The sequence below is a fragment of the Biomphalaria glabrata genome, chromosome 13, assembly GCF_947242115.1.
Source record: "Biomphalaria glabrata chromosome 13, xgBioGlab47.1, whole genome shotgun sequence".
Taxonomy (NCBI): Eukaryota; Metazoa; Mollusca; class Gastropoda; family Planorbidae; genus Biomphalaria; species Biomphalaria glabrata.
In genome coordinates, this window is record NC_074723.1 from 14,037,909 (window position 1) to 14,061,002 (window position 23,094).

At 34.0% G+C, this 23,094-nt stretch overlaps 1 protein-coding gene and 1 long non-coding RNA gene across 6 annotated transcripts; one reads left to right on the forward strand and one right to left on the reverse strand.

Annotated features, from left to right (window-relative positions):
• Positions 1-1,574: 1,574 nt before the first annotated feature.
• Positions 1,575-9,438, forward strand: LOC106078144 (leucine-rich repeat and fibronectin type-III domain-containing protein 5-like). 5 transcript variants are annotated; one of them, XM_013238902.2, is made up of 2 exons: positions 1,575-1,653; positions 6,451-9,438. In XM_013238902.2, exon 2 carries the CDS (start codon positions 6,475-6,477, stop codon positions 8,434-8,436), a length of 1,962 nt encoding a protein of 653 aa, XP_013094356.2. In that variant the 5' UTR covers positions 1,575-1,653; positions 6,451-6,474; the 3' UTR covers positions 8,437-9,438. The 5 variants fall into 5 exon arrangements, with proteins under 5 accessions (XP_013094356.2, XP_013094357.2, XP_013094354.2 ...); XM_013238903.2 differs by having other exon boundaries at positions 1,591-1,698; XM_013238900.2 differs by lacking the exon at positions 1,575-1,653 and adding an exon at positions 1,834-1,975.
• A 1,688-nt stretch (positions 9,439-11,126) lies between these two features.
• On the reverse strand, positions 11,127-21,793 carry LOC106078143 (uncharacterized). The gene is made up of 3 exons (XR_008774254.1): positions 21,658-21,793; positions 14,776-14,967; positions 11,127-14,345 (listed from the first exon to the last, which is right to left on the reverse strand). It is a non-coding gene; the product is annotated as an uncharacterized LOC106078143 (long non-coding RNA).
• Positions 21,794-23,094: the final 1,301 nt, after the last annotated feature.

Sequence of the window (23,094 nt, forward strand, 5' to 3'; positions counted from 1 at the left end):
AAAAAAAGCAGAGCAGTTTTTCTCGCCCTTCGGCCAAAAAAAAAAAAAAAAGTCATGTTGGTGGCCTTTCTCTTGACAGATTGGAGATCTGGGGAAGCACTGTAAGCTCCCCCAGTGGAAAAATGTCAAAAAATATTTGGGTTCAGATCTCATCTCAATTGTTATTATTATACTGAAAAATGTCTTATGAATTCTAACTTTTCCAAAACAAAGTCGTTCTTAAAATAATTATGATAAATTCATGTGTAATTAGACCTACATATCTCTGTCGCCTAATTTGGCAATTTTGTTTTAAAACGTCACGTTTTTCATCTGAAAATTTTTTAATTTGAGATCATAGTGTGGTGCGACATATAATATACAAATAGGTTGAAATATCAATAAGTAGCTTATATTATATAGATATTCAACTAATTTTGTTCACAAACTAAGATTTCTCCATAAAAATAGGACCACCCCCCCACACACACTTAAAGAGCTAGAGTGAGGAGGGCAGTAGATGCAATCACTCCCCCCACCCATCCCCACCGAATCGGCCAAGATACCAGAGGAAAGTGACATAATATAAAAATTATATAGTAATTCAACTAACTTTTTTCATAAACAGGGATTTCTCCACAAAAATAGGATAGCCCCCCCCCCACTCAAAGGGCTTAGGTGGGAAGAGTAGTAGATATATTTTCCCACCCCACCCCACCCCACCCAATCAGCCAACAGGGGAACGACATAATATAAAGATCGGTTAAAATATCAATAACAATTTAAGTTTTAATCATATAAATATTTCATTGATTCTGTTAACAAGCTGTGATTTCTACAAATAAATTGGACCGCCCCCCCAGTCGAAAGTTTATAAAGTGGGGCGGGATTGATGCCATCGTCTTCTACCCACCCCACTAAATAGGTCAACATACTTGCACATGATGGGGGGGGGCGAAATTAATGTAAACATAGGTTGATATAAATAATTAATAAGTAATAAATTCGTATATAAATTGTTTGATTTCTTGACTAAAATTCGTCCGGAGGGGGGGTGTCCGGCCGTGTGAGGGTTACGCCACTGATGAATATTCACATTTAGTGTAACATCATTAGCAAAATCACTTAACTTAGGGACACTTCAGGGCTGAAGAATAAAAAGTAAAGTAGCAATAAAACACTGAACCATAATTTACAAAACACAACCTATAATTAGATACTCAGAACGATGCAAAGATAGAGGCACTTTTCTTATTCCATATTCTAGGACTAATTCGTACAAGTGCATCTTCTTCCTTACTGGCATTAGAGAATGGAATGGTTTGCCTGAATCAGCCAGGAAAACCAACGACTTGGCAGAGTTTAAGTCATTGATTAACGTGCATATTATCTTATCTTATAATACAGACGTTACACAAAAAAAAGAAGATAATTACGTGCAACGCATTTCATGTGTCACTAAATGGTCAACAAGCATGACTAGCTTGACAAATGAAATGCATCGGACGTAAGTATATTCTTTTCTGAAGTAACATCTGTAATCTTTCGGAGAACGTCATTTATGGACAATCTCTAGGAAACTTAAAGTTAGTTCACAAATATGCCATTTTAACTGTCAATAACATTAGACAACAGTACTTCTAAAAATAATTAATTTAACCTTATGCCGTCTAAGTAGTATTTTTAACATTGATACTTTCATGTTATTTTCTATAGAAAGTTTGTAGTTAGATTATATGTTTTTCTATTATTTAAGGATTTAACTAGATTTAGTTAATAAGGTTTATTATTATTAATTTCTTTTTGGTCGAGGCTTATGAAACCAAATAGAGTCTACTTCAAATAGATTTCCTGGCCATTATGAGATAGATCTATAGATCTAGATCTCTAGTAATCTAAATCAATTAAAATTGTTAATTACAGTAATTTTTATTTATTTTTTGGTATAGACTAGATCTAGACCTACTTGATCGTACATCTAGGGATGGTACTAAAAGTATATAGATCTACAACTTACTAAGTTACTATAGTGTAACTATAGTATATACAGATCCTTAATAGTAAATAGTATAATTAGTACTATAACTAGATCCAGAATCTAGATTTTACTAGATCTAGATTCTAGATCTAGATCTAGTACTAGATCTATTAGGCCTTACTTAAATTATTAGATCTATTAGGTATAATAATATAATTAATAATAATATAGATCTAGACTAGATCTAATACTTTATTAATAGTCTAAGACAAGTCTAATAGACCGTAACTGTCAGTGTAAGTTTTAGTTTAAAGTTAAGACTGGTTGTTCAATTGTTGTGGTGTACATAATAATAATAAATATTTAATATTAATATGATATCTAGATCTAGAATATCTAGATTATTAACTAATCTCTAGATCTAGATAAATTTATTTATAAATTATATTATTATTTATTATATAATCCATACATAGTGTAACATAGACATAGAAATGATAGTCAATCTTAGATATAAAAATTTTATAGAGTCTCAGTCTAGAATCTAAATCTAGATCTATTATTAATTCTAATATTATATATTCTAGATATCTAGAAAGTAGACTATCTTGTCTATAGAATAGATCTAGATCTATCATAATATAAATATATAGAGTAGTTTATGCTATTCGGACACATATAGCCTACTATAGGCCCAAATTTGAAAGTTTGACTTTGACAGCTCATTATTAATCATTTGACAATGGACATGGTTCAACATAGAAAAGAAAATGAAGTATCAAAATCTTCTTTAGTTTAAGGAGAATAAGGATGACTACTTATATTTGTACCCATTACCTTAGATATTTGTTATTATATTTAAGGTTAAAAAGGCCATATATGTGTTTTCATTTAATTCGGACAAATTTGACCCATATTATTTGATTCCGGATACCATAATTAATTTCGGACAGTCTCTAAATTTAGGCTTTAGGCATCAACAAACTCAGATTTTAATTCTATATTAACATTAACTAAATTTTAAGATCCCCAGGTATAGCCCCTCACATTAAATCATTAAGATGTTTTGAAAGTATGCATAAATACGAACACCAAAAAATAAAAATATGAACACACTTATTCTACCTAAATTAGGTCACTGGGATACTGACTTTTATACTGACTTTTAGACTTTTTTTTTGTTTGCATGATTAAATGTGTGTTGAATGTTTGTGTTTTTTGTTTATTGATTTAATACATTTCTAATACAGATGATCTTTTCTAGTATAGTACAGGTTAGGATAGCCATTCTTGCCTAACTGAATCTTCTAAATTCTTTCTATATAAATCTAGATCTATCTAGTAGGTCTAGATCTAAGCATTTTTAAACTTCATTCAATGTACCAAGCTCACTCCAAACATTTGCCCATTTATTCTCTATTAAAAAAACAACAAACGAACGAATATAATATAAGATCATTTTTATTGATGTCTCTGTTAATAATACTGGACTGTCGTTCAGATTTATCGATTGTCCCGGGTTCAAACCCTTACACGCTTCCATCCCCCGTCGTCTGCGGGAGGTTTGGACTAGGAAGTAATTATCTTCAACTCTGAAGGAACATCCGAAACATGTAAAGGAACATCTGAAACATGTAAAACAAACAAATAAACAATACTGTCGTAGATTCTTATATCTGAACACTGACTTTTGGGAACTAGGTCAAATTTTTAAATTATTTTTTTAATTGGTGAAGGTTTAACTTACAAAAAAACTGAAATCATATTCTTCTTCTTCAACAATAAAAACAGCTGTGTTCCTTTGTATTACCACCCATAGTCTAGATTTCATTTTAAAATAAATTGGGTCACTTCATGCTCCTTTGCTGGACACAGTTTTTGTGCTTTCCCCTTCATTGGACACTAAGCACCGTCGCTGAACATTGCTATCTAATTGCTAAAAATAAATTATAGATCTGTGTTAATTAAAAATTATTTAGATTGTATTAAAAGAAGTAGATTTACTTATTTATAGTCTATTGCCTCATATAAATATACTCTCTCTCTCTCTCTCTCTCTCTCTGTTTTCAATACCCTCACTTCACCAATTCGTACAGAAGCTGATTCAGCTCCAGAGGAAATACCTCTTAGCAAATTATGACCTGAAAGAGAAGTTCAAATCAATTCTTCGGAAGGATTTTATGGGTACCAGAAGCTGTAGTTCCACACTTTAAAAAAACTTTGCTGCTAAACTTTTTACATCATTTGGATCCACATACATCTGTGAACAAGCATTTTTCTTTAGCCCACAATAACAACATTTAAAAAAAATATTGATAAAATAAGTTTCAGAAATCGCTAGATCTTCTTGTAATTCCTCAATAAGTAGTTAAAAAGAAGTAAATGTTTAATACAGTAAACATGTAAATTAAAAGACAGCTAGCATATTTTTCTAAGTTGTAAATACATATATTGAATTTTACTAGAAATAGTTTCATCTTTTGGACTAATCTAAGACTGATTTATTGATCCTTATGGAAATTTGTTGTGATTACAAGGACTCTTTTCTCATATAAAGCAACACAACAGAAACATTCACAAAAATAGAACAGACAAAACATAAAGAGTTCATTGAGCTACATTGATCCTTTTCATGCTTCTTGATCAACAAGTAGCGTTAATATAGTCTGACCGAGTAAGGAAAGCAAAAGAAAATGGCAAAACCTGTTTTTGCTTGCTTGCCTGGAGAAATAGAAGAGCTTTGTTTCAAAACATGCAAATACATTTCATGTGCTAGCAACCCATTGCAATACTTGCGATGAAAAACTTGTCTGTCTGTCTGTCTTCCACTCTTCATTAGAAATATTAATGTCAAAGTCTATGTCCTTCAAGGAAATTAAACCAATTTCTTCCTTGAAATCCCATATTCTTCTCAATACCTTGCTCATGCTAAGCAAGCGTATACTACTATATGGTACCGAACATTGCATTGGAACGCTTTGTTTCCATATCTTCAACACTCCTAGCTGAGATAATTGGGTCTCTAACATGTTTGATATTCGATGCAGCTTTGTGCAAACGTTCCCACGAAGAGTTTATATTTGGGATATTGTTCTTTAATTTATTTTAAAAAACCTGTTTTACTCAGTCATATCATGGGTTCCATCAGTTGACACACTTGCTATCTTGTTTCAAGCCAACCGAATACTTTCAACACAGTTCTTTATAGCATTGCATAAGACTGGCATGAGTTTATGTCTTTGACTGAATGTTTCAAAATATTGCCAATAAATATAAGCATAATCTTCATTTGCTTTAAATTTTGTTTAAAATGAAATGTAGACACATTTCTTTAGACTCTTCATCATACTTGATAAGAAGATATTAAAAATTATTTTATTTTAATATATTTGCATTTTTTATATGTTTAATCTGTTGACACACCGCACACCTGAATTCTGTAGGTGTCCTCGGGCCACATAAAACACTGGCGGGCCGTATTTGGCCAGCGTCCCGTAATTTGCCCACCCCTGCTCTAGGTGATGCAAGAAATAATAATTAATTTTTTATTAACATAGAATATTAGGATTCATTAATTAATCTGTTCAGAGGTGCACAAAGAAAATTGTCTTAGCTTAGATGTGTTACAAACACTAGCGCAAGTTAACATCAAATATAATTTAAAATTGGTATAGAAATCCACTCTGGCATATATTCATTACTATTGCCCATACACCAAAAATTTCAGAGTTTTGTTTTCCTAGGTTTAACCATACAATCTATAAAGAGTGTGGGAAAAGGCTGCGTAGTTTTCAAATATGATGTTAAGACCTTAACCATCTGTTTTGTAAATGAATACATCTTTGAAAGAAAAGGTCAAGAGTTACTATGGTTACTGTGGTTTCTGGTTAGGTGTTTTTTAAATGAAAAACTGAACCAGATATCAGAGTCTTGTTCATCATTTCATACACTCTGACATTATAACCTTTACATCACCTGCCCTATAGATTGCAAGGTCTGAAAGTGGTCTTTTTTTTTTTTTTTTTTTACCACCATTTATACAGGTTATGTTCAAATGCAAAAACAAAACCTTAATACTCAGACACAAAAATAAAGGCACATTTCTTGTTCCATATGCAAGGACAAATTTGTACACATACTCCTTCTTCCCTATATTCTTTCCTTTTCCCATGGAAAAGGTTGCCTTAATCAGCCAGGAAAACCAATGATTTGTCAGAGTTTAAGTCATTGATTAACATACATGATTAGATTGACCTAGGGACACACATTGGATGTAATCATTTATGTTTTTTTTAAAGTAACATCTGTATTTTATAAGATAAAAGAGAAGACCTTTAAAAAATTATTTGTTGGTTGTTGGTATCAAGAATCTTACCTAAAAGTCAAAAATACTTTTAATGAAATTATTTTAAAAATCTTTCCATTATTCATTCTCACTTAGTATAATGCTTGTAAACTTCACTAATTTGTTGTTTTCTTTTTGTTTGTTTCAGAAGTAACTCAATGTGCTGTTGAAAATGATATTTTTATCAATGCTTGTACTTGTTGAGATGCTGGGCCAAGCTAAAACTATGGTGCCACTTTCGCACAGTAGCCCACTAATTTGTCAGACTGTATGTAACTGTGATATTAAAGCTGATGGGCTCATTAGTATCATTTGTAATATTGAATCTCTGAGCCAGTGGAATTCATTGTGCCAAGAGATATCAAAGATTCCAAGGCAGACTCACAGCCATGTCAAATTGAAACTCCAAGGCAATTTTTCCCAGTTAAATGTAAAGTTTTCTTGTATGTCCATTATTCATACTTTAGATCTTTCTCACACATTTCTGATTCCTAGGCCTGAGATGTTTGCATCAATGAATAGTCTTTCTGTTTTAAACTTGAGCTTCAACACTATTCAGAATCTACCATCCAATTTATTTTCAAGCCTTGCTTCATTGTCGTCTGTAGATCTATCTCATAATGCGATCCAGGAGCTTGATGAAAATATTTTTAATGACACTCATTTGTTGACTGCTATAGACCTAAGCTACAACAACCTGAAAGCTATTTCCTATTTGACATTGTCTTCGCTAAAACACCTTCAGGAAATAAACTTGCAGAACAACAGCATACAAGAGTTTTCCTCTGTGCACATTTCTAGCTGTAGGAACCTGAAAAAGCTGAACTTGCATGGTAATCAACTAAGAGCTTTTCATGTACTTGGCAATGAAAGTGAAATATCTGCAACAGAGAACCTTGAGTATCTAGATATATCCAGTAATCCTTTAGAATGTTCATGTACACTCCTTAAACTGTTACAGCATCTTCCTGACCATAGGAAGACCTTGGTCTCAGCAGACAAAACTATATGTGATAGCCCACCAAGTTTGCATGGAAAAAGCTTAGATGGTGTCAATGAAACACTACTAGAATGTACTGCCCCTTATAGTCTCAAAGTATGGCCAGCCAATGAAACCTCTGCTCTGGTTGCAAGCTCTTTGGTGTTTCGATGCTCAGCTAACGGTTACCCCTCACCATCAGTCATGTGGGTGACTCCCTGGGGGGATATGTTCTATAGTCATCAAAAGGACATCTTGCAGTATAAAAGCTTACACATGGCTGAAGATGAAGAAGTGTTTACATTCAGAACATATGAAGAGCCTAATGTTGATATAAGCACTACCATTCATATTGATAGTAAAAATAACTTAATAGTAAACAAATTTAGAGGGAGCATGTCAGGAAACTTCACATGTATGACATTCAATGAGGCTGGAAATTTTTCACTTCGGATTCAGATCTCAGCTTTTTCTAAGATTAAGCCTGTATTTGTTCAAAGTTTGTTTATAGGTGGATACTCAGCCTCTGGCCTCCTTATTATAGGGATTTTTGTAGGTGTAATTAAGTCTTTGGTCAAAAGAATTCAACACAAGTTTTATTTCATTGTACCACTGTTCTCTAAATCTGCGCCTCATCATGAGCCTGATACAACCAGTAATGCTGCTTCTGTTGAAGCATTTGACAACAATGAAGATGACAATGCAGGTTCTGGAAATGACGAAGAGGCACAATCTGGCTACTCTCTTACAGTTGAAGATGCACTATACTCCAGTAAATATGACACTACAGATGTAGGTAACAGCCCAAAGGAGTGGACACCCAAAGCCCTTTTAGAATATTTAGAGGATTCTAAAGGAAGGCTGCGCCATGGTATGGGCCGTAAAATGCAGCGTGTCAGAAAAAATGTCCAATCTATCAAGGAGAGTGGCAGTGTCTATGTGCATAACATTGTTGAGACTGGTAGCTCCGCAGCCAGGACCATGAGAGCTGGTGTTGTCATGGGCGTTGAGACAGTGAAATACCATGTGCAGTCTTTTAAAGAGCTCTGCGGCACTGGTGATATGGGAACGCAGACCATTTCAATGGTCTCTGTTGAAACAGATGTAGATTCAAACCAGAGCAAGGAAATAATCAAACAAGTGACCTTTGTCTGACAATAGTCAATTTTTGCTTAATATGCAAACTAGAAAATTACATACTAATACATGTACCATTGTCTTTGATTACATTATGTCAACATCTATTGTTATAATTCAGTCTTTCAGATGGCATTAAATAGTTGATCTAAATAAAACTACCATACCTCTAAAGTTTTATGTGACAAACAATAACAACACTGCAGCCCTATGGCTGCATGTAATATTATCTAACTTTTGAAGGCACTTCTTTTCTATAATTACTATTGATAAAAATCCACCTTTTTTTTTACTTTTCTGCTTGAGATTTTAAAACTTTATAGCTGTAATTGTATTTTTAATTTCATTATTTTGAGTACCCAGTGTGTCATAGCTGTGATTGGTAATAAGGTATTTTAGTGGGTATGGTACTCATTTTAGTTCAATACAATAGCCAGGTTGTTGTTTTTTCAATGGTAGCCTTATTTATAAAGTAGATTTGTAAAAAAAAATGTTTTAATTCCTTTGCCTTTGAAAACAATGTTTGTATTATATCTGCTTCAATGTGTCTGTTAAAGAATTTGTAAAAGAAGTATGATAAGAACAATAAAATACATATAGTTGAAACTTTCAAAAATGGAATGAAAATTTTTTTTTATTTGCATTATGATTTAGAAATAGATTTGTACAAGTAAACGACAAACATTTGTTTGTTTAAGTCAGAAAAGCCTAGAAACTGTTTATTTAAAAAAAAACTTTTTTTTTGTTTTTTTTCCAAAATAATTGTACAAACCACAAATTTCTGCCAAACGAAGACATTTTCATACATACTGCTTTATAAAGAGATTTATAACTATTATTTGTGTATGTATAAAATATTTTCTAATTACCACTCTACTACAATTTTTATACAAAATTGTTTTATGTTGACTGTGATCACATTAAACATGTTCCAGTGCCAATTTTGGCTAGTGTAACAAATCACTCCAGCCTCATGTGATATGAACATGTATACAAATGCATTATCAAATGCTGCAGCTCTCAAACGCTGCAGCTCTCAAACTGAGACACTAGAACCTCATTAGTCTTTAGTTTGTTGTACCCCTTCACCCTCCTTTTTTTTTGTTTTCCATCACAGTTATGAGGTTTTAATTTCTATGAAAACTGCAGATCATATATGTAGCATATATATTGGTTTAGAAAATCTTGGGATTCATCCTTATTTTGTTTTGTAACCTTATTTGGCTTTGATAATTATTGTCTGTATTGCTTTCAGCTAGCTGCCCTTTCTTATTTAATAAATGTCCTAGGCAGAAAATTTCTATCTTGGATAAGCATTTTTCAAGCTAGACACTGAAGATGTCCACACATTGTTGCTTTACTAATAATGGTGTGAAGTCTTTTTCCTTGTTAGTGAATGCACATTTGAGTAGACTATAGCAGACAAAACTTGTCAATTTTACTTTGTAAAGTAAAGTTCCCCTTTCAGACCTTGTGGTCTATAGGCCAGATGATGTAAAGGTCATCTGTTTCTGTGGCCTATGGTTAACAAGGGTATCATGTGGCCAGCACAACGACCAACCGCCTTTACTTTTCCCCAACTAATGTCAGGCGCCCGAAGATACCGAAATTAGAAACCCCGGTCCCCGGTTCAGAAGCCAAGCGCTTTACCACTCAGCCACAGCGCCTCCAATTTCACTTTGTGGAGTCAACTTTTGTTCATTTCTGGTCTTACTTACATTAATAAACAGGAAGTACGTCTGCAGCCTCTTCCCAGCTGCTTTTATGTCCTCCATAAAGTTTATACCAGGACATTCCTTTTTCCTCCTATCATTCTCCATGTCAATACAACTTTTGGAATGCATGTCTGAGAAAATGTCCCACTAATCTCAAATGACACTCATTTACAATCTCATTAAGTGGTAGGTTGAGTCCCAGTTCTTTGTGTCTCAATCTCTGTAACTGACTCATAAAATCTGTCTTTACATACGTCATTGTTGGGATGGCAGTTAATAGGTAAATTTGTGTCTCAAATCAATAGCTTGGCTTGTCCAAACTATATTACAAGTACTTTTTTTTTAAAGTAAATGTAAAGCAACAGTTTCTTGACATATTCTTACATTCTGCTGTGCACTTCCAAACTTTTTTAAATTTCATTTATACCAAAACAATTTTTTTTTTGTTACTTTCAGCTTTTATACATTTTATAGTTGACATGTTACTCCCAAGATTTTCATTATATTGATGTTCTATAGCTTTGTTGATTTGACTTGCACATTTTAGTTGAATGAAATCAATTGTATTTATTGATGGAATTTTTTCTAACAATGTTGTTGTTTTTTTTTCTTTTTCATTATTTGAGAAAAAGTAATTGTTAAGCACCTCTATTTTTTTTTTTCAGGAATGAATGGAAACATTCCATGATATTTTATTCACTAAACTATATTGCAAGCAAAGGAAATAGTGCCCCACCAATCTAAAAGCATTATCAGAGAACATTATCGTATAGCTAGGATTTATAATACTATCAGCATTGGGGGAAGTCATGCTTGCTAACAAAAACACTATTCCTATGTCACAAAGAGCATTTGTCTGGAATTGCCATTTAATTTGGTGGTGATGGGTGGGGGGTGGTTACATAGTTTCAATATTTCCATAGACATCTTTATGTTTCAAACTTGTTAACATTTTCCATATCTTGCAAGAAAAAAGAAATTGAGATTATCAGATCAGAAGAGGCCAAATTTATTTCACATATTTTATAGTATTATATCACATACATTTTACAAAGAGGCTCTGTAAAAAATATCAAATTGAAATGAGTGGTCAATACTATTTTGATTGACTTAATGTATCATTCCATGATCATGCCTTTTTTACTTAAATAATAAATTATATTATTGATTCCATTTATTTAAAAAATCGGTTTAATATGCATTACTTAACCTATGGTAATTATTTTATGTGCACTATTTTGACAAATATTATTTTAAAATTCTTACTAGTTTAGTTGTTGTTTTTTTAACTCATAGGCATACTTTTACAAAATTGTAATCATAGTTGTAGATATTGTATGATAATCTAATTATAAAATTAGAATGAGTAACTTCTGTTAAAAAATTCATTGCCTGCAGAATGCAGCCTTATGTTGTTGTTTTTTTTTTGTTCATTCTTTTTTTTTTTTAATATTATTCTTAGTCTTTAAAAAAAAAAAGTATCTTTTTCAAAATGGTTAATGCAGTGTCCATAGTTTTGTGCTAAAATTTTTCTGAAAATTTTAATAGACACAAACCTTTTGAAAAAAGATGTATAACAAAATTGATTAAAAAAAAAAAGGACACAAACAGCATTTTTTGTAAGTATTATAAAAACAAGTGATTCAACTGCAATGATGTTGTATTATAATTTTAAAGAAAACAAGAGAATTCTTACAACAGAATATGATTATTAACTAGTAGTAAAATAAAAAGACTTATCTAAAGTAAGAACTCTATCATAATGTTATTGTAGATAGAACAAAAAGAAATTTTCAGTATATACATTTTTTTACATTAGGAGTTGCAATATTTATATTTTTTTAGGTACTTTGTTTTTTTAAATGAACAAATTTTTAAAACTTAAGTCATCATTCAAATGAAAAAAAAACACTTCCTTTATCTGCTTTTCTCCCCCAAGCCTATCAATAAGTTATCAAGTGATAAGAGTGTAAGTACACTTAGTTTGACAAAAATGAAAATATTGTATGTATATAGTAGTATTGTATGTCTGTACATCTTTTTTTTTAACATTCACTTACAATATCTGTAGTGATTATAATCTAGTAGACATATCCTGCTTTATGTTTCTTTATTTTCATATTAGTATTTTGTCAACTTTAATCAATTTCCATTTTGCCTTTTTTTTTTCTCCTCTTTGGCAGAGCTTATTTATAACAGCGTATAAATAAATAAATAAATATATATATATAATTGCATTATGAGTATTTTGTATGTGCTTTAACTGATACCAGAAGTTGGACCTAATTTCATGACACTTTATTTTTTTTGCAAATGATCTTAGTCGCTCCACAAATTGGCTAATTGAAGTCCTGGCAAGAGGTTTTACCTCAAATTTCTAAATTGCTCAAGTACCCCTGTTCAGTGCACAGTAGAGCTACCCACGTTTTAGGAGGCTAGACTTTGATCATTGGCTCTAAAATAGGCTTTCAGAAATCTTGCTCTTCCTGAGAGAAGTAATGACATAGGTAGGTAAAGATTGAAGGTTTCATTTTGTCTGGCATCACAATGAAAGGAAAGCCTGTTTTCTTTTTTACTGCTTGAATTATTAATGGCATGTACTTTACTGTTTCTAAGAAGTCTACTAGACTTGATTGTTTGAACACAGATACTGTTTCACTTTTTAGAATCTCACTTTTTTTTATTGGCATAACACTATTGATATTATATTGTGTTGTGCCTTGTATTATTACTATTGAGCTGTAGTCCATTAAAACATGATGCATTTTAGATATTGACTAGCAATGATAATTGGATCTTGTTTCTTTAGTTACCAGTACATTTTTAGGAACAAATGATTCTTGTTCAAATGTGTTTTTGCTTTCTTACTGTTTGTTTTGGTATTTAAAAAATACACACTTTTGCAAATAAAGTTTCTACTTTAAAAAAAAAAGAATATTAACATTTTGTACATTTTGGCCTCAAATTAACTTCATGACAAAATTTTTTTATTTTTAAAATTGAGAACTATTTTGTTCCCTCTACTTTTCTTCATAGCATTTTTTTTCCACATTCTTTCTTTTAAATTGTGTGTATAGATGGTGTGTGAGTGTGCGTGATCTGTTAAGTAATAAAAACATTTTTTTTTTTTTTTTTGCTTTATCATTTGTATTAGAAGAATTTGTTACTGTTTAGACATTACCTGCCATACCGTCAACAGCTGTATGCTTTGTAAATATGGGCAAGGGTATTGATGTTTATACTAGCTAGTTCTTCAAATAATTACTGCTTGAGGAAACTCAGTGCTGGACATCGAGTACTCTTTACACTTAATTTTTTGAATTCATTTTTGGTAGCAAGAGGAGTACAAAGAAATCCTTATTGAATGGCTAACAGTCCTTGAAATAGCATTGTAAGAATTAGTTTTTGTTGCTCCCTGACCTCTTGTTTAGTAGCAGGATACAACAGTGACTGGATTTGAACAGCAAACGGTCACATGAGCCACGATCATAAAATAACTTGTTGAAGTGAATGACATTTAATTTCTGTTGTTAATGTGCTTACTGGTTTGCAATGTTAACCTTTGTAAGTGTACCCATGACTAACACCCCTCCCCCCCCCCCCCATGCACTAATAGATTTATTTGGATTGTCTTTCTTGTTTTACTTTTTATAGTTAGAAGCCCCTGAGTCCATTCAAATTAAAAAAAAGTATCAATCTTCTGTATAATTCAAGTCTAGGCAATGGTCCTGTACATACCCCTTCCTAACAAAACAAAACTAAAACATTTTTCTTGACATAAGTATTAAATGTAATTTAAATGACTGATAACTGTTAATATACGTACCTTTTTTTTTTCTACTTCAAAATAAAGAAATGTATATGATAATGCTTCAAATTAAAAATGATTTATTTGAAAATATAGAATAATTGTGTTTAATTTTCTTTTAGTGTAGTTGTAGATTTGTTTTTGAGTATGTGTGTTCATTCTAATTTACTACGGTATTGTAGTTTATAGCTTCACGGACATTGTTATTGTTTTAGGTATTTGAAAAATGAATAGAGATTCACACCAGAGCAAAGGGAATATTATTGTAAAACAGCTTTGAGCTCCACAAAAACGGAATCTGCAGTTGATAAAAGATCGCTTAGGGCATACTGGAGTTTTTCAGATGCTGACGAACTAGTATTGAGTGCCTCCTCTGTTTCAAAAATCCATTTACTCAGTAGTCCCTGAGGAATCAAATAAGACGACTTCAATAATACACATACATTGAATGTGACTTACTCAATTCTAATGTTGTTTTGTATGCATGTCCAAGATACAGGAGAATAAGGATCAGGATTTGATTTTTTATCTTGCCTAATACACTTGGCTCTATTGAAACATATAGGCCTAAATGTAGATGTCAGTTATTTAGTTCAAACATATCATTCATAGGCAGTGACGAGCTTTTATAAGAAAAGCTTAAAGCCATGTAAGGTAGCCATAATATATATAGAGTCGGTTTTAATTTTGTGTGTGTTCAATTTGAAGCCTGTGAGTATTGTGAGGTGCAAATGTAGACTGCAATGCACATCACAAACATCAGCACCATCTCCTTCTTTATTGGTAGTTTATATTGAACATTGAAAACAAATGCAAACGAAATAAAACAAACACCTGAAGTGGTTCTAACGGATCTAGAGCCAGCTGCACACTTAACCCTGCTCTTCTGATGTCTTGTCTAGTGATGTGGATATTAAAGCAAACACTGAAACTGTAGACTGCTAGGACTGCAAGTAGAACCAAAGTCAAGATGCATTCTGATGAAAGATATTCTTTGGTCTTGTTTCTGGACATTATTTGTTTCTCCTGTGATATTAACAAACAAATATCAGACGTAAATTACTAAATATATGCTAGGCTTACTACTGTAGCAGTGAAGACCGTCTTTTTCTTTCAGACTGAATGCAATATACGTGACCCTATAATATTTACATAAGATTTTTACTAATTATTAAATTTTTACTACCTTTACTATTTTAACTGTGAAAAGACCTTGTTTTTAATGATTTAACTGTATGGAATTTAGCTCTTGTAAAGGAGAGTAATCCTTGAAGGATTACGGGCACGACATGGCCTAAATTGTGCCGATGTGCCAAAAACTCAAAACTCACGTATGTCAACGACCACATCGCTGCTCCAATGAAACCTATTATCTGCTGATTCATTAGGAACAGTTTTGACTAGGGCAATGCTTCTTAACCTCAAAGTGGCGCTCGGTTTGAAACGGTAAATAGAGGAAACTATTGGGCAAATAGGGAGCCAAAAAAAGTGCCCCCGTTTGTGAGCCTAAGGACCATGTCCATTGCTCTGACGGGGATGGAAGAAATCCACAACAAACACTACTATCCACACACCGTTCCTCGAAGTCAAGTGGCAGTTTTTATGGCAGACGCCAGCACAGCTCATGTGATACAGGAAATGAATATGAGGGCGTTTCCCCGGTGTGCTCGGCCTTTGACCTCGATTCTAACCCGAGCGTTTTGGGATATGAGACATCGGTAGGCTTAATAGGAATGTAGGCTAATAATTTACATCTGCTTGGATCTTTCCCAGACAGAAGTCTGTTCAGACATGCAGATGGAGGCAAGCTTCCATAGGTCTCGAGCTCTAAGAGTCTTAAACAAGTCTTTGAACACTTACGAAGAAGGCAGGCAGCACCACGTCAAGGGCATGATGTGGCACAAAATTAGGGCATCCCAGTAGTACAGTGATTACATATTGTTAAATGATGTGTTAAAATGATTGGCAAATTAGCAACTACACGTAGGTTTACTAGATTTTGAGAAGACATCACGCTGAGGGTAGGCCTAGTTATAAAATGGAATTCGGTTAACACAAAACCATGAGCCGGAGGGGGGGGGGGGAATAATCGTGAACATTAATCTATAGCTATAATGTTTCATCGCTCTCGTCGCATTAAGATAGTGTTAATATGAGATAATTTGATTGGTCCAAACAAATGGAAATTCAGTTTGACTACAATTTTCCAACTCAGCATAACTAGTAAAACAATAATAATATAGATGCAAATACGAACAACATTCACACACCGAACACATAGACACTCACAACCAGCGCTTTATGAATTAGCTTCTTTGAACTTCTTTGTGATGACAGATGACTTTGTAACACCCTGACTGAAAGTGGGATAAAGAAGTTTTTAAAACTTTCTGTTTTAGCCCAAATTGAGAGGAGACGACCACTTCGTCCAGATCTGATATAACAAGTGGGTTAATGTGTGCAGATTGTATTAATGGAATGTATGTGTTTTGGAAAGGCATCTTTCATGAAAAAGTTCTTCAAGAATAATATAAGAAGCCTTGTGATACATGAAGCTTTTTAATTAGTCTATAGCTATAACTAATAAACTATATTGTATTATTCTTATTGTTCGCTATACTTATGTAATGTTCTGATATAATGTTATGTTATCGTGTTCTTGACGTTTGGGAATGATTAAATATGAATGGCATTAAGAAAGAGGCTACTGTTCAATTGGGGGAGCCGCATGTGCACCTTGACCTTGTCTGCAAATGTTTCATCCATTTGAAACTTAGTCTGATAAATAAAAGTACAAAAAGAATTTTAAAAAAATGTAATCTGGTTCAAGGTCAACTCAAGTGAGATAAGAGTTTTAGGAGATAAAAGGGTTGGGGGGCACTGGCGGATCCAGGGGGGGGGCGGTAGGGGCGATCGCCCCCCCACTCGGCCGACCCCCCCCCCCGAAGTGGGGGCGGACGAATTTTAGTATAGAAGTCACACAATTTGTATACGAATTTATTACTTATGTTAATAATATATACTAATTATTTATATTTCAAACTATTTTTAGATTATTTCGCCCCCCCCCTAGTATGTTGACCGATTTGGTGGGGTCGGGAGTGGGCGATAGCATCAATCCGCCCCCCCCAACCATAAACTTTTGAGTGGGGGGGGCGGTCCAATTTATTTGTAGAAATCACAGCTTGCTAAAAGAATCAGTTAAATATCTATATGATTAAAACTTGTTATTGATATTTTAACCGATCTTTATATTATGTCGTTCCCCTGTTGTCCGATTGGTGTGGGGGGGGGGGGCGAAACCTCTACTGCCTTTCCCACCTAAACCCTTTGAGTGGGGGGGCGGTCCTACTTTTATGGAGAAATCATAGTTTGTGAACAAGATTAGTTGAAATGATATATAAATTTGATATTATGTCGCTCCCCTTCTGGTATCTTGGCCGATTCGGTGGGGTAAGGGGGGGGGCGATTGCATGTACTGCCCTCCCCGCTCTAGCCCTCTGAGTGGGGAGTGGTCCTATTTGTATGGAGGAATCATAATTTGTGAACAAAAATAGTTGAATATCTATATAATTGATATGTGAAACCATTTGTATATTATGTCGCACCACACTCTAATCTCAAATTTTATGATTAGTAAACATAAAATGAAAAAGGAAAAATGTGGGAGGGGCGATACATGCCATCTTCTTTCCCTCATCGGACAAAGCAATACTTTTTTTTTGTATTATAGTTAAGAAATTACAAAATGTAAAAAAAATCAGCCACTAATATAATTTATATATGCTATAAATTAAATTCTTATATCGAGTCGCCCCACCCTTATTCTTTAATGCCAAATGCAATCATTAGCAGAAATTATAAAAAGGAGCGAGGATAAATCGTTTCCATTCTACCGCCCCTCCCATTTCCAGACAGAGTTTATGTAATTTCACATGAATTTATCATAATTATTTTAAGAAAGACTTTGCTTTGGAAAAGTTAGAATTCAAACAAAAATTTTCAGTATGAGTCACGATTGAGATGAGTACCCTTTTTTCCAACCTTTACTCAATCTAATATTTTTCTAGTTAAATTTGGGACTGTAACTCACAATTTATGCTTGAATTTTATTGAATATTATTTATTGAATTTTTTTTTTCGGAGGCGATCCTCAAAGCCTTAATCTAAATATGTGGGGTATCTGATATTTTCAAGGAACAAATCGGTTTTATTTGCAATGTATTAAGGGCGTATACATTCAAATTAGAATATTTTTCAAGTACAATATTATTCAAAAAGTCCTTTTTTAATAGGATGAATAATGAGCTTTAGGTAAGGAGAATGCGTTTCTTCAGTGAAGAATGCATGAAAACGCTACTAGCGTCGGGGCTTCGCCCCGAACTCCACTGATGGATAAAGAGCTGTAGATGTCAGGAGAATGCGTTTCTACAGTGAAGAATGCATGAAAACGCTTTTAGCGTCGGGGCTTCGCCCCGAATCTCACTGATGAATAGTGAGCTGTAGATGTCAGGAGCAGGCGTTTCTGCAGTGAAGAATGCAAGAAAACGCTTTTAGCGTCGGGGCTTCGCCCCGAACTCCACTGATGGATAAAGATCTGTAGATGTCAGGAGAATGCGTTTCTACAGTGAAGAATGCATAAAAATGCTTTTAGCGTCGGGGCTTCGCCCCGAATCTCACTGATGAATAGTGAGCTGTAGATGTCAGGAGCAGGCGTTTCTGCAGTAAAGAATGCAAGAAAACGCTTTTGGCGTCGGGGCTACGCCCCGAATTCCACTGATGGATAAAGAGCTGTAGATGTCAGGAGAATGCGTTTCTGCGGTGAAGAATGCATGAAAACGCTTTTAGCGTCGGGGCTTCGCCAAAATCTCACTGATGAATAGTGAGTGAGCTGTAGATGTCAGGAGCAGGCGTTTCTGCAGTGAAGAATGCAAGAAAACGCTTTTGGCGTCGGGGCTTCGCCCCGAATCTCACTGATGAATAGTGAGCTGTAGATGTCAGGAGCAGGCGTTTCTGCAGTAAAAAATGCAAGTAAACGCTTTTTGTCGTCGGGGCTTCGCCCCGAACTCCACTAATGGATAAAGAGCTTTAGATGTCAGGAAAATGCGTTTCTGCAGTGAAGAATGCAAGAAAATACTGAGAAATACTGCTTATTTATTCCTATATATACATATATATATATATATATATATATATATATATATATATATATATATATATATATATATATATATATATATATATGCTTTACGCACGTTTATGCATAGGGTTAGGGTTTACTGGGCTTTAGGGTTAGGGTTTGGAAAAAAATCGCCCCTCCCACTCCAAAGTTCTGGATCCGCTAGTGGTTGGGGGGGGGGGGCCCAATATGTACCTAGACTTTAGTCATAAACACAAATTCTCATTAGTTCTAAAGGTGAGAAGCAATTAACATTTTGGATTGACAAATATTTTGTGCAGGCATGGAGCAGGAGAGTGAAAGAAAGAAGTATTAAGGAGAATGAGAGGCAGGGAGGGAAGACAAAGGAACATACAGGCAAAGAAAAAAGAATACGAGAATAACAGACCGAGTGAAAGAGACACGAGAAAGGCGAAAAGAGAGGGAGGATAGAGAAAGTGGAAGAGATAGACGGATATGGGTTTAATTACTTTAATACTAGTTATACTAGTTACTAATTATACAATTCGTTATCAACGCGTGGGTGTATTATTTTAATATTATCATTTCACTCTCATTACACTTCATTTGAGAAATTTACTTGGTGTTTAAAAATGTATATCTTTATAATCTATAATAAATCTAGATCCAGAATACTAGATTATAATTTTCATAAGTTGGGTTTTTTAATTCGTGGGAAACGTCAGTTTTAAAAAGACAATAGCGCTATGGTTGAGATTATCGAAGCAATTATTGGTTCCAAGTAATGGCAAATAACCAACAGAAGTGACATAATGTAGAACCGAGTTCTGCAAGCTGTCCAAGTCTCACCGGCTCCTGGTTTTATCTCAGGATTGACTCCCAAAGCCTTTTCCATGTTTGGGTTTCGTCCCGAGGCAGTAGAGGAGTTTTTCTTCTCATTGGGTAGCCAAGCAAGACTAACGAGCCCCTCATCCCGAAGCGTGTTCGTTCCCTAACCATACAAAGCAGATCAAGAGTGTTCTATAGTTTCAGCACTGGGTCTGTCAGCACCCTTTACCACAGGGACGAAGGACATTGCACATGTCTTGTGTCAACTTTATAAGCTTATTGTCTTTTTGTTCTTACAAATTTCGGATGTTCCTTCAGAATTGAAGAGATGAATTGTAGAGTCAAGATTAGATCTATCATCTAGCATATATATTTAGGTATATTTACTTTTCAAAAGATAATTTAAAACCAGATAGGCCTAGCCCTATAACAATAGATCTATAATTCTGATTAAGCGTTTATAGCATGCCTAAAGCTAAACTCTAAATTATTAATAGATCAATGATCTAAACTCTACATCTCGAGTCTCCAGAGTCGTCCTAGAATCTAAATTCTAGATCTAGACCTAGAAGGCATATATTAAAATAATCTATGATCTATCTAATCATAGTTTTATTATTAAATGTAAAAAAAAACCAAAGAAATGATAATCGATTTTCGTAGGGACAAGAAGGGAAATGATATTGTTTCTGTAGCTGGAGAGACTATTGAAATTGTGCAAACCTTTAAATACCTTGGTACTATCCTAGACAATAAACTAAATTTTACTGCAAATACTGATTATATCAGCAAAAAAGGGCAGCAAAGATTACGACTACTAAGAAAACTGTCCTCGTTTAATGTTAGCGAAAAGGCCTTGGCTATGTTTTATCACGCTCACATCTGCAATATTTTAAGTTTCAATATCACTGCCTGGTATGGCAATCTGAGCATTAAAAATAAAAATAAACTTAATAGAATCCTAAATGCTGCTGGCAAAATCATTGGCAAAAAACAAACCCCATTTGGGCAGTTGTTTGAGACAAACATCTATAAAAAAGCTAACAAGATCCTCGAAATAAAGAATCACCCTTTGTGTCAGGACTTTGTGATTTTACCATCACAAAAGAGATACAAGACACCGATAGCAAAGACAAACAGACACAAACACTCTTTTGTTCCCCTGGCAATCAAATCATTAAATAAGAACAATCTGGTATAAACTTTGTCACATGTAAATTATGAGTGAGTCTGGTGTGAATGTACACTTTGGTTTCTTATAGTTATAATGTCTTTTGTTTGGTGTAATGCACAAATTGTAAGACAAATTTCCTTACGGATAATAAAGATTATTATTATTATTATTATTACTATATGTCTTTAGATTTAGATATATCTATAATATTGAGTCACTATATAATGGCACGTTCTCCGATTACGAAGATTAAGGTTGAGTGCAGTGTTCCACACGACTACGCAAACTAAGTTGCGACAAGCATATTTTAATTTTCCCGCATTTCGTGCAGACAAAGCCGTTGTCCGCTGGCGGTCTGTTAAAGTTTTCTTTCCATCTTCTGAGCCTGTCTTCAATAATGTCTTTTCTTTGAGTCTCAAAACTAAAATGTTTGTCCAGCAGCCATCATTGTGAGATCTCGCCCTATAACTATAGTTAGGTTCTAAATCTTATAGCCTATCTATAAGAGAATCTTACTTGAATCTACTATTATTTTGAAACGCTGGAGACAATTAACATCAGAGTGAATTTTTACCTTAAGAAAAGAGTTTACTGAACATTGACAATGTGAAGCAAAACGAGACTAGATCTAGATATAGATCTAGATTAGATTTTTTTATATTAATGTATTTGTCGTTCAAACTATTGCTAGCTTATTAGAATTTTTTTTTCTGAGCACAACAAATAATGACGTAATTATCAATAGACAATGTAAAAATCAAGACCAAATCTGTAGATCATGGAACTATACTGATGGAACCTCAGCTACGAGTTTTTTACAAAGCCAAAGAGATTTGAAGTACCGTCGCACATCTTTTTTTTTTGCGCATCGTGTCTAGTTGAAAAATCAATGAGAATGCCAAAGAAGAAATTTACTCCACGAGCCACTTGGATCGGCCTGCATTAATTGTTAAACTTCCTTATACTATATTTGATTAGATCTGTAAAAAAAAAAATCATCAATTTTCTGACTATCTGATATGATAGATACAATTTTCATGAATAAGAGATCGTCACAAAAGGTTGTTTTTTTTCTGATCACCCTATGAAATGCCACTTTTTTTTTTCTTCCAAAAAAAGATTATTCGAGTGCTTCTGCATTTGGGATATTTACACTAAATCAGGCTGCAAACCTGTCTAACGTTCCGCCGTATTTGTTCCATGGGTAGATCTATGATATAGTCATATAGATCTGAGTTCCTTTTTCAAACTATGTTCCGTTCCCTTATATACATCAGCTTTGTGGACAGAGGGGAACTGCTGAGTGGGCTATATCGTTCCGATCCTAACTAATGGCCAGGTGACTCAAGATAGATTCCAATACATTACGTTACTATTTAATTCGTTAAATTAGCTTACAGTCATGCTTACAGTCATGCGCGAGATTTGAACTAGGTTTTTATTTCTACTAGCCTAAATAAAGCTAAATTTAATGGTCATCATAATCTACGTTGGCAAGAAGTAGTGATCTGTAATGGACGAGTGAGCCGGCATAGGCAGGCAAGTGCTTTGGAGCTTCATCTAGATCATGTCACTGTGCTGTTAGGACTTCAAAGGACATTAGCAGTTTTGAACCGGTAGTTGGTCAATCACTTCTTTCGCTAGAAGCGTCTTTTGGGTCTTAAGGTCCTAGGACTGTAAAATACGCCGCAAATCCCCGTGGTATTCTAGTCATGCATGCTTAGTGCATTGCAGTTATATTAGGTTTACAAGGCACCTCCTACATGAGACATTTCACATTGAAACATCTCAATATTTCAAGTAGCTCTACCGTGGGTGTAGCCAGGACCCCCCTCCCCCCGAAATGAAATTTAGGGACTGATTTTGTGCTTCGATTATGTTTATTTTAGGTGAGATTTTTAACATAAAACCATAACTTGCCACAGCGCAGCCAAGGGGAATTCAGTTTAAAACATTTACTAATGGGTTTAAAATTTAAATCCCCTTCTTCTATAAAACAAAACCAAAAAAA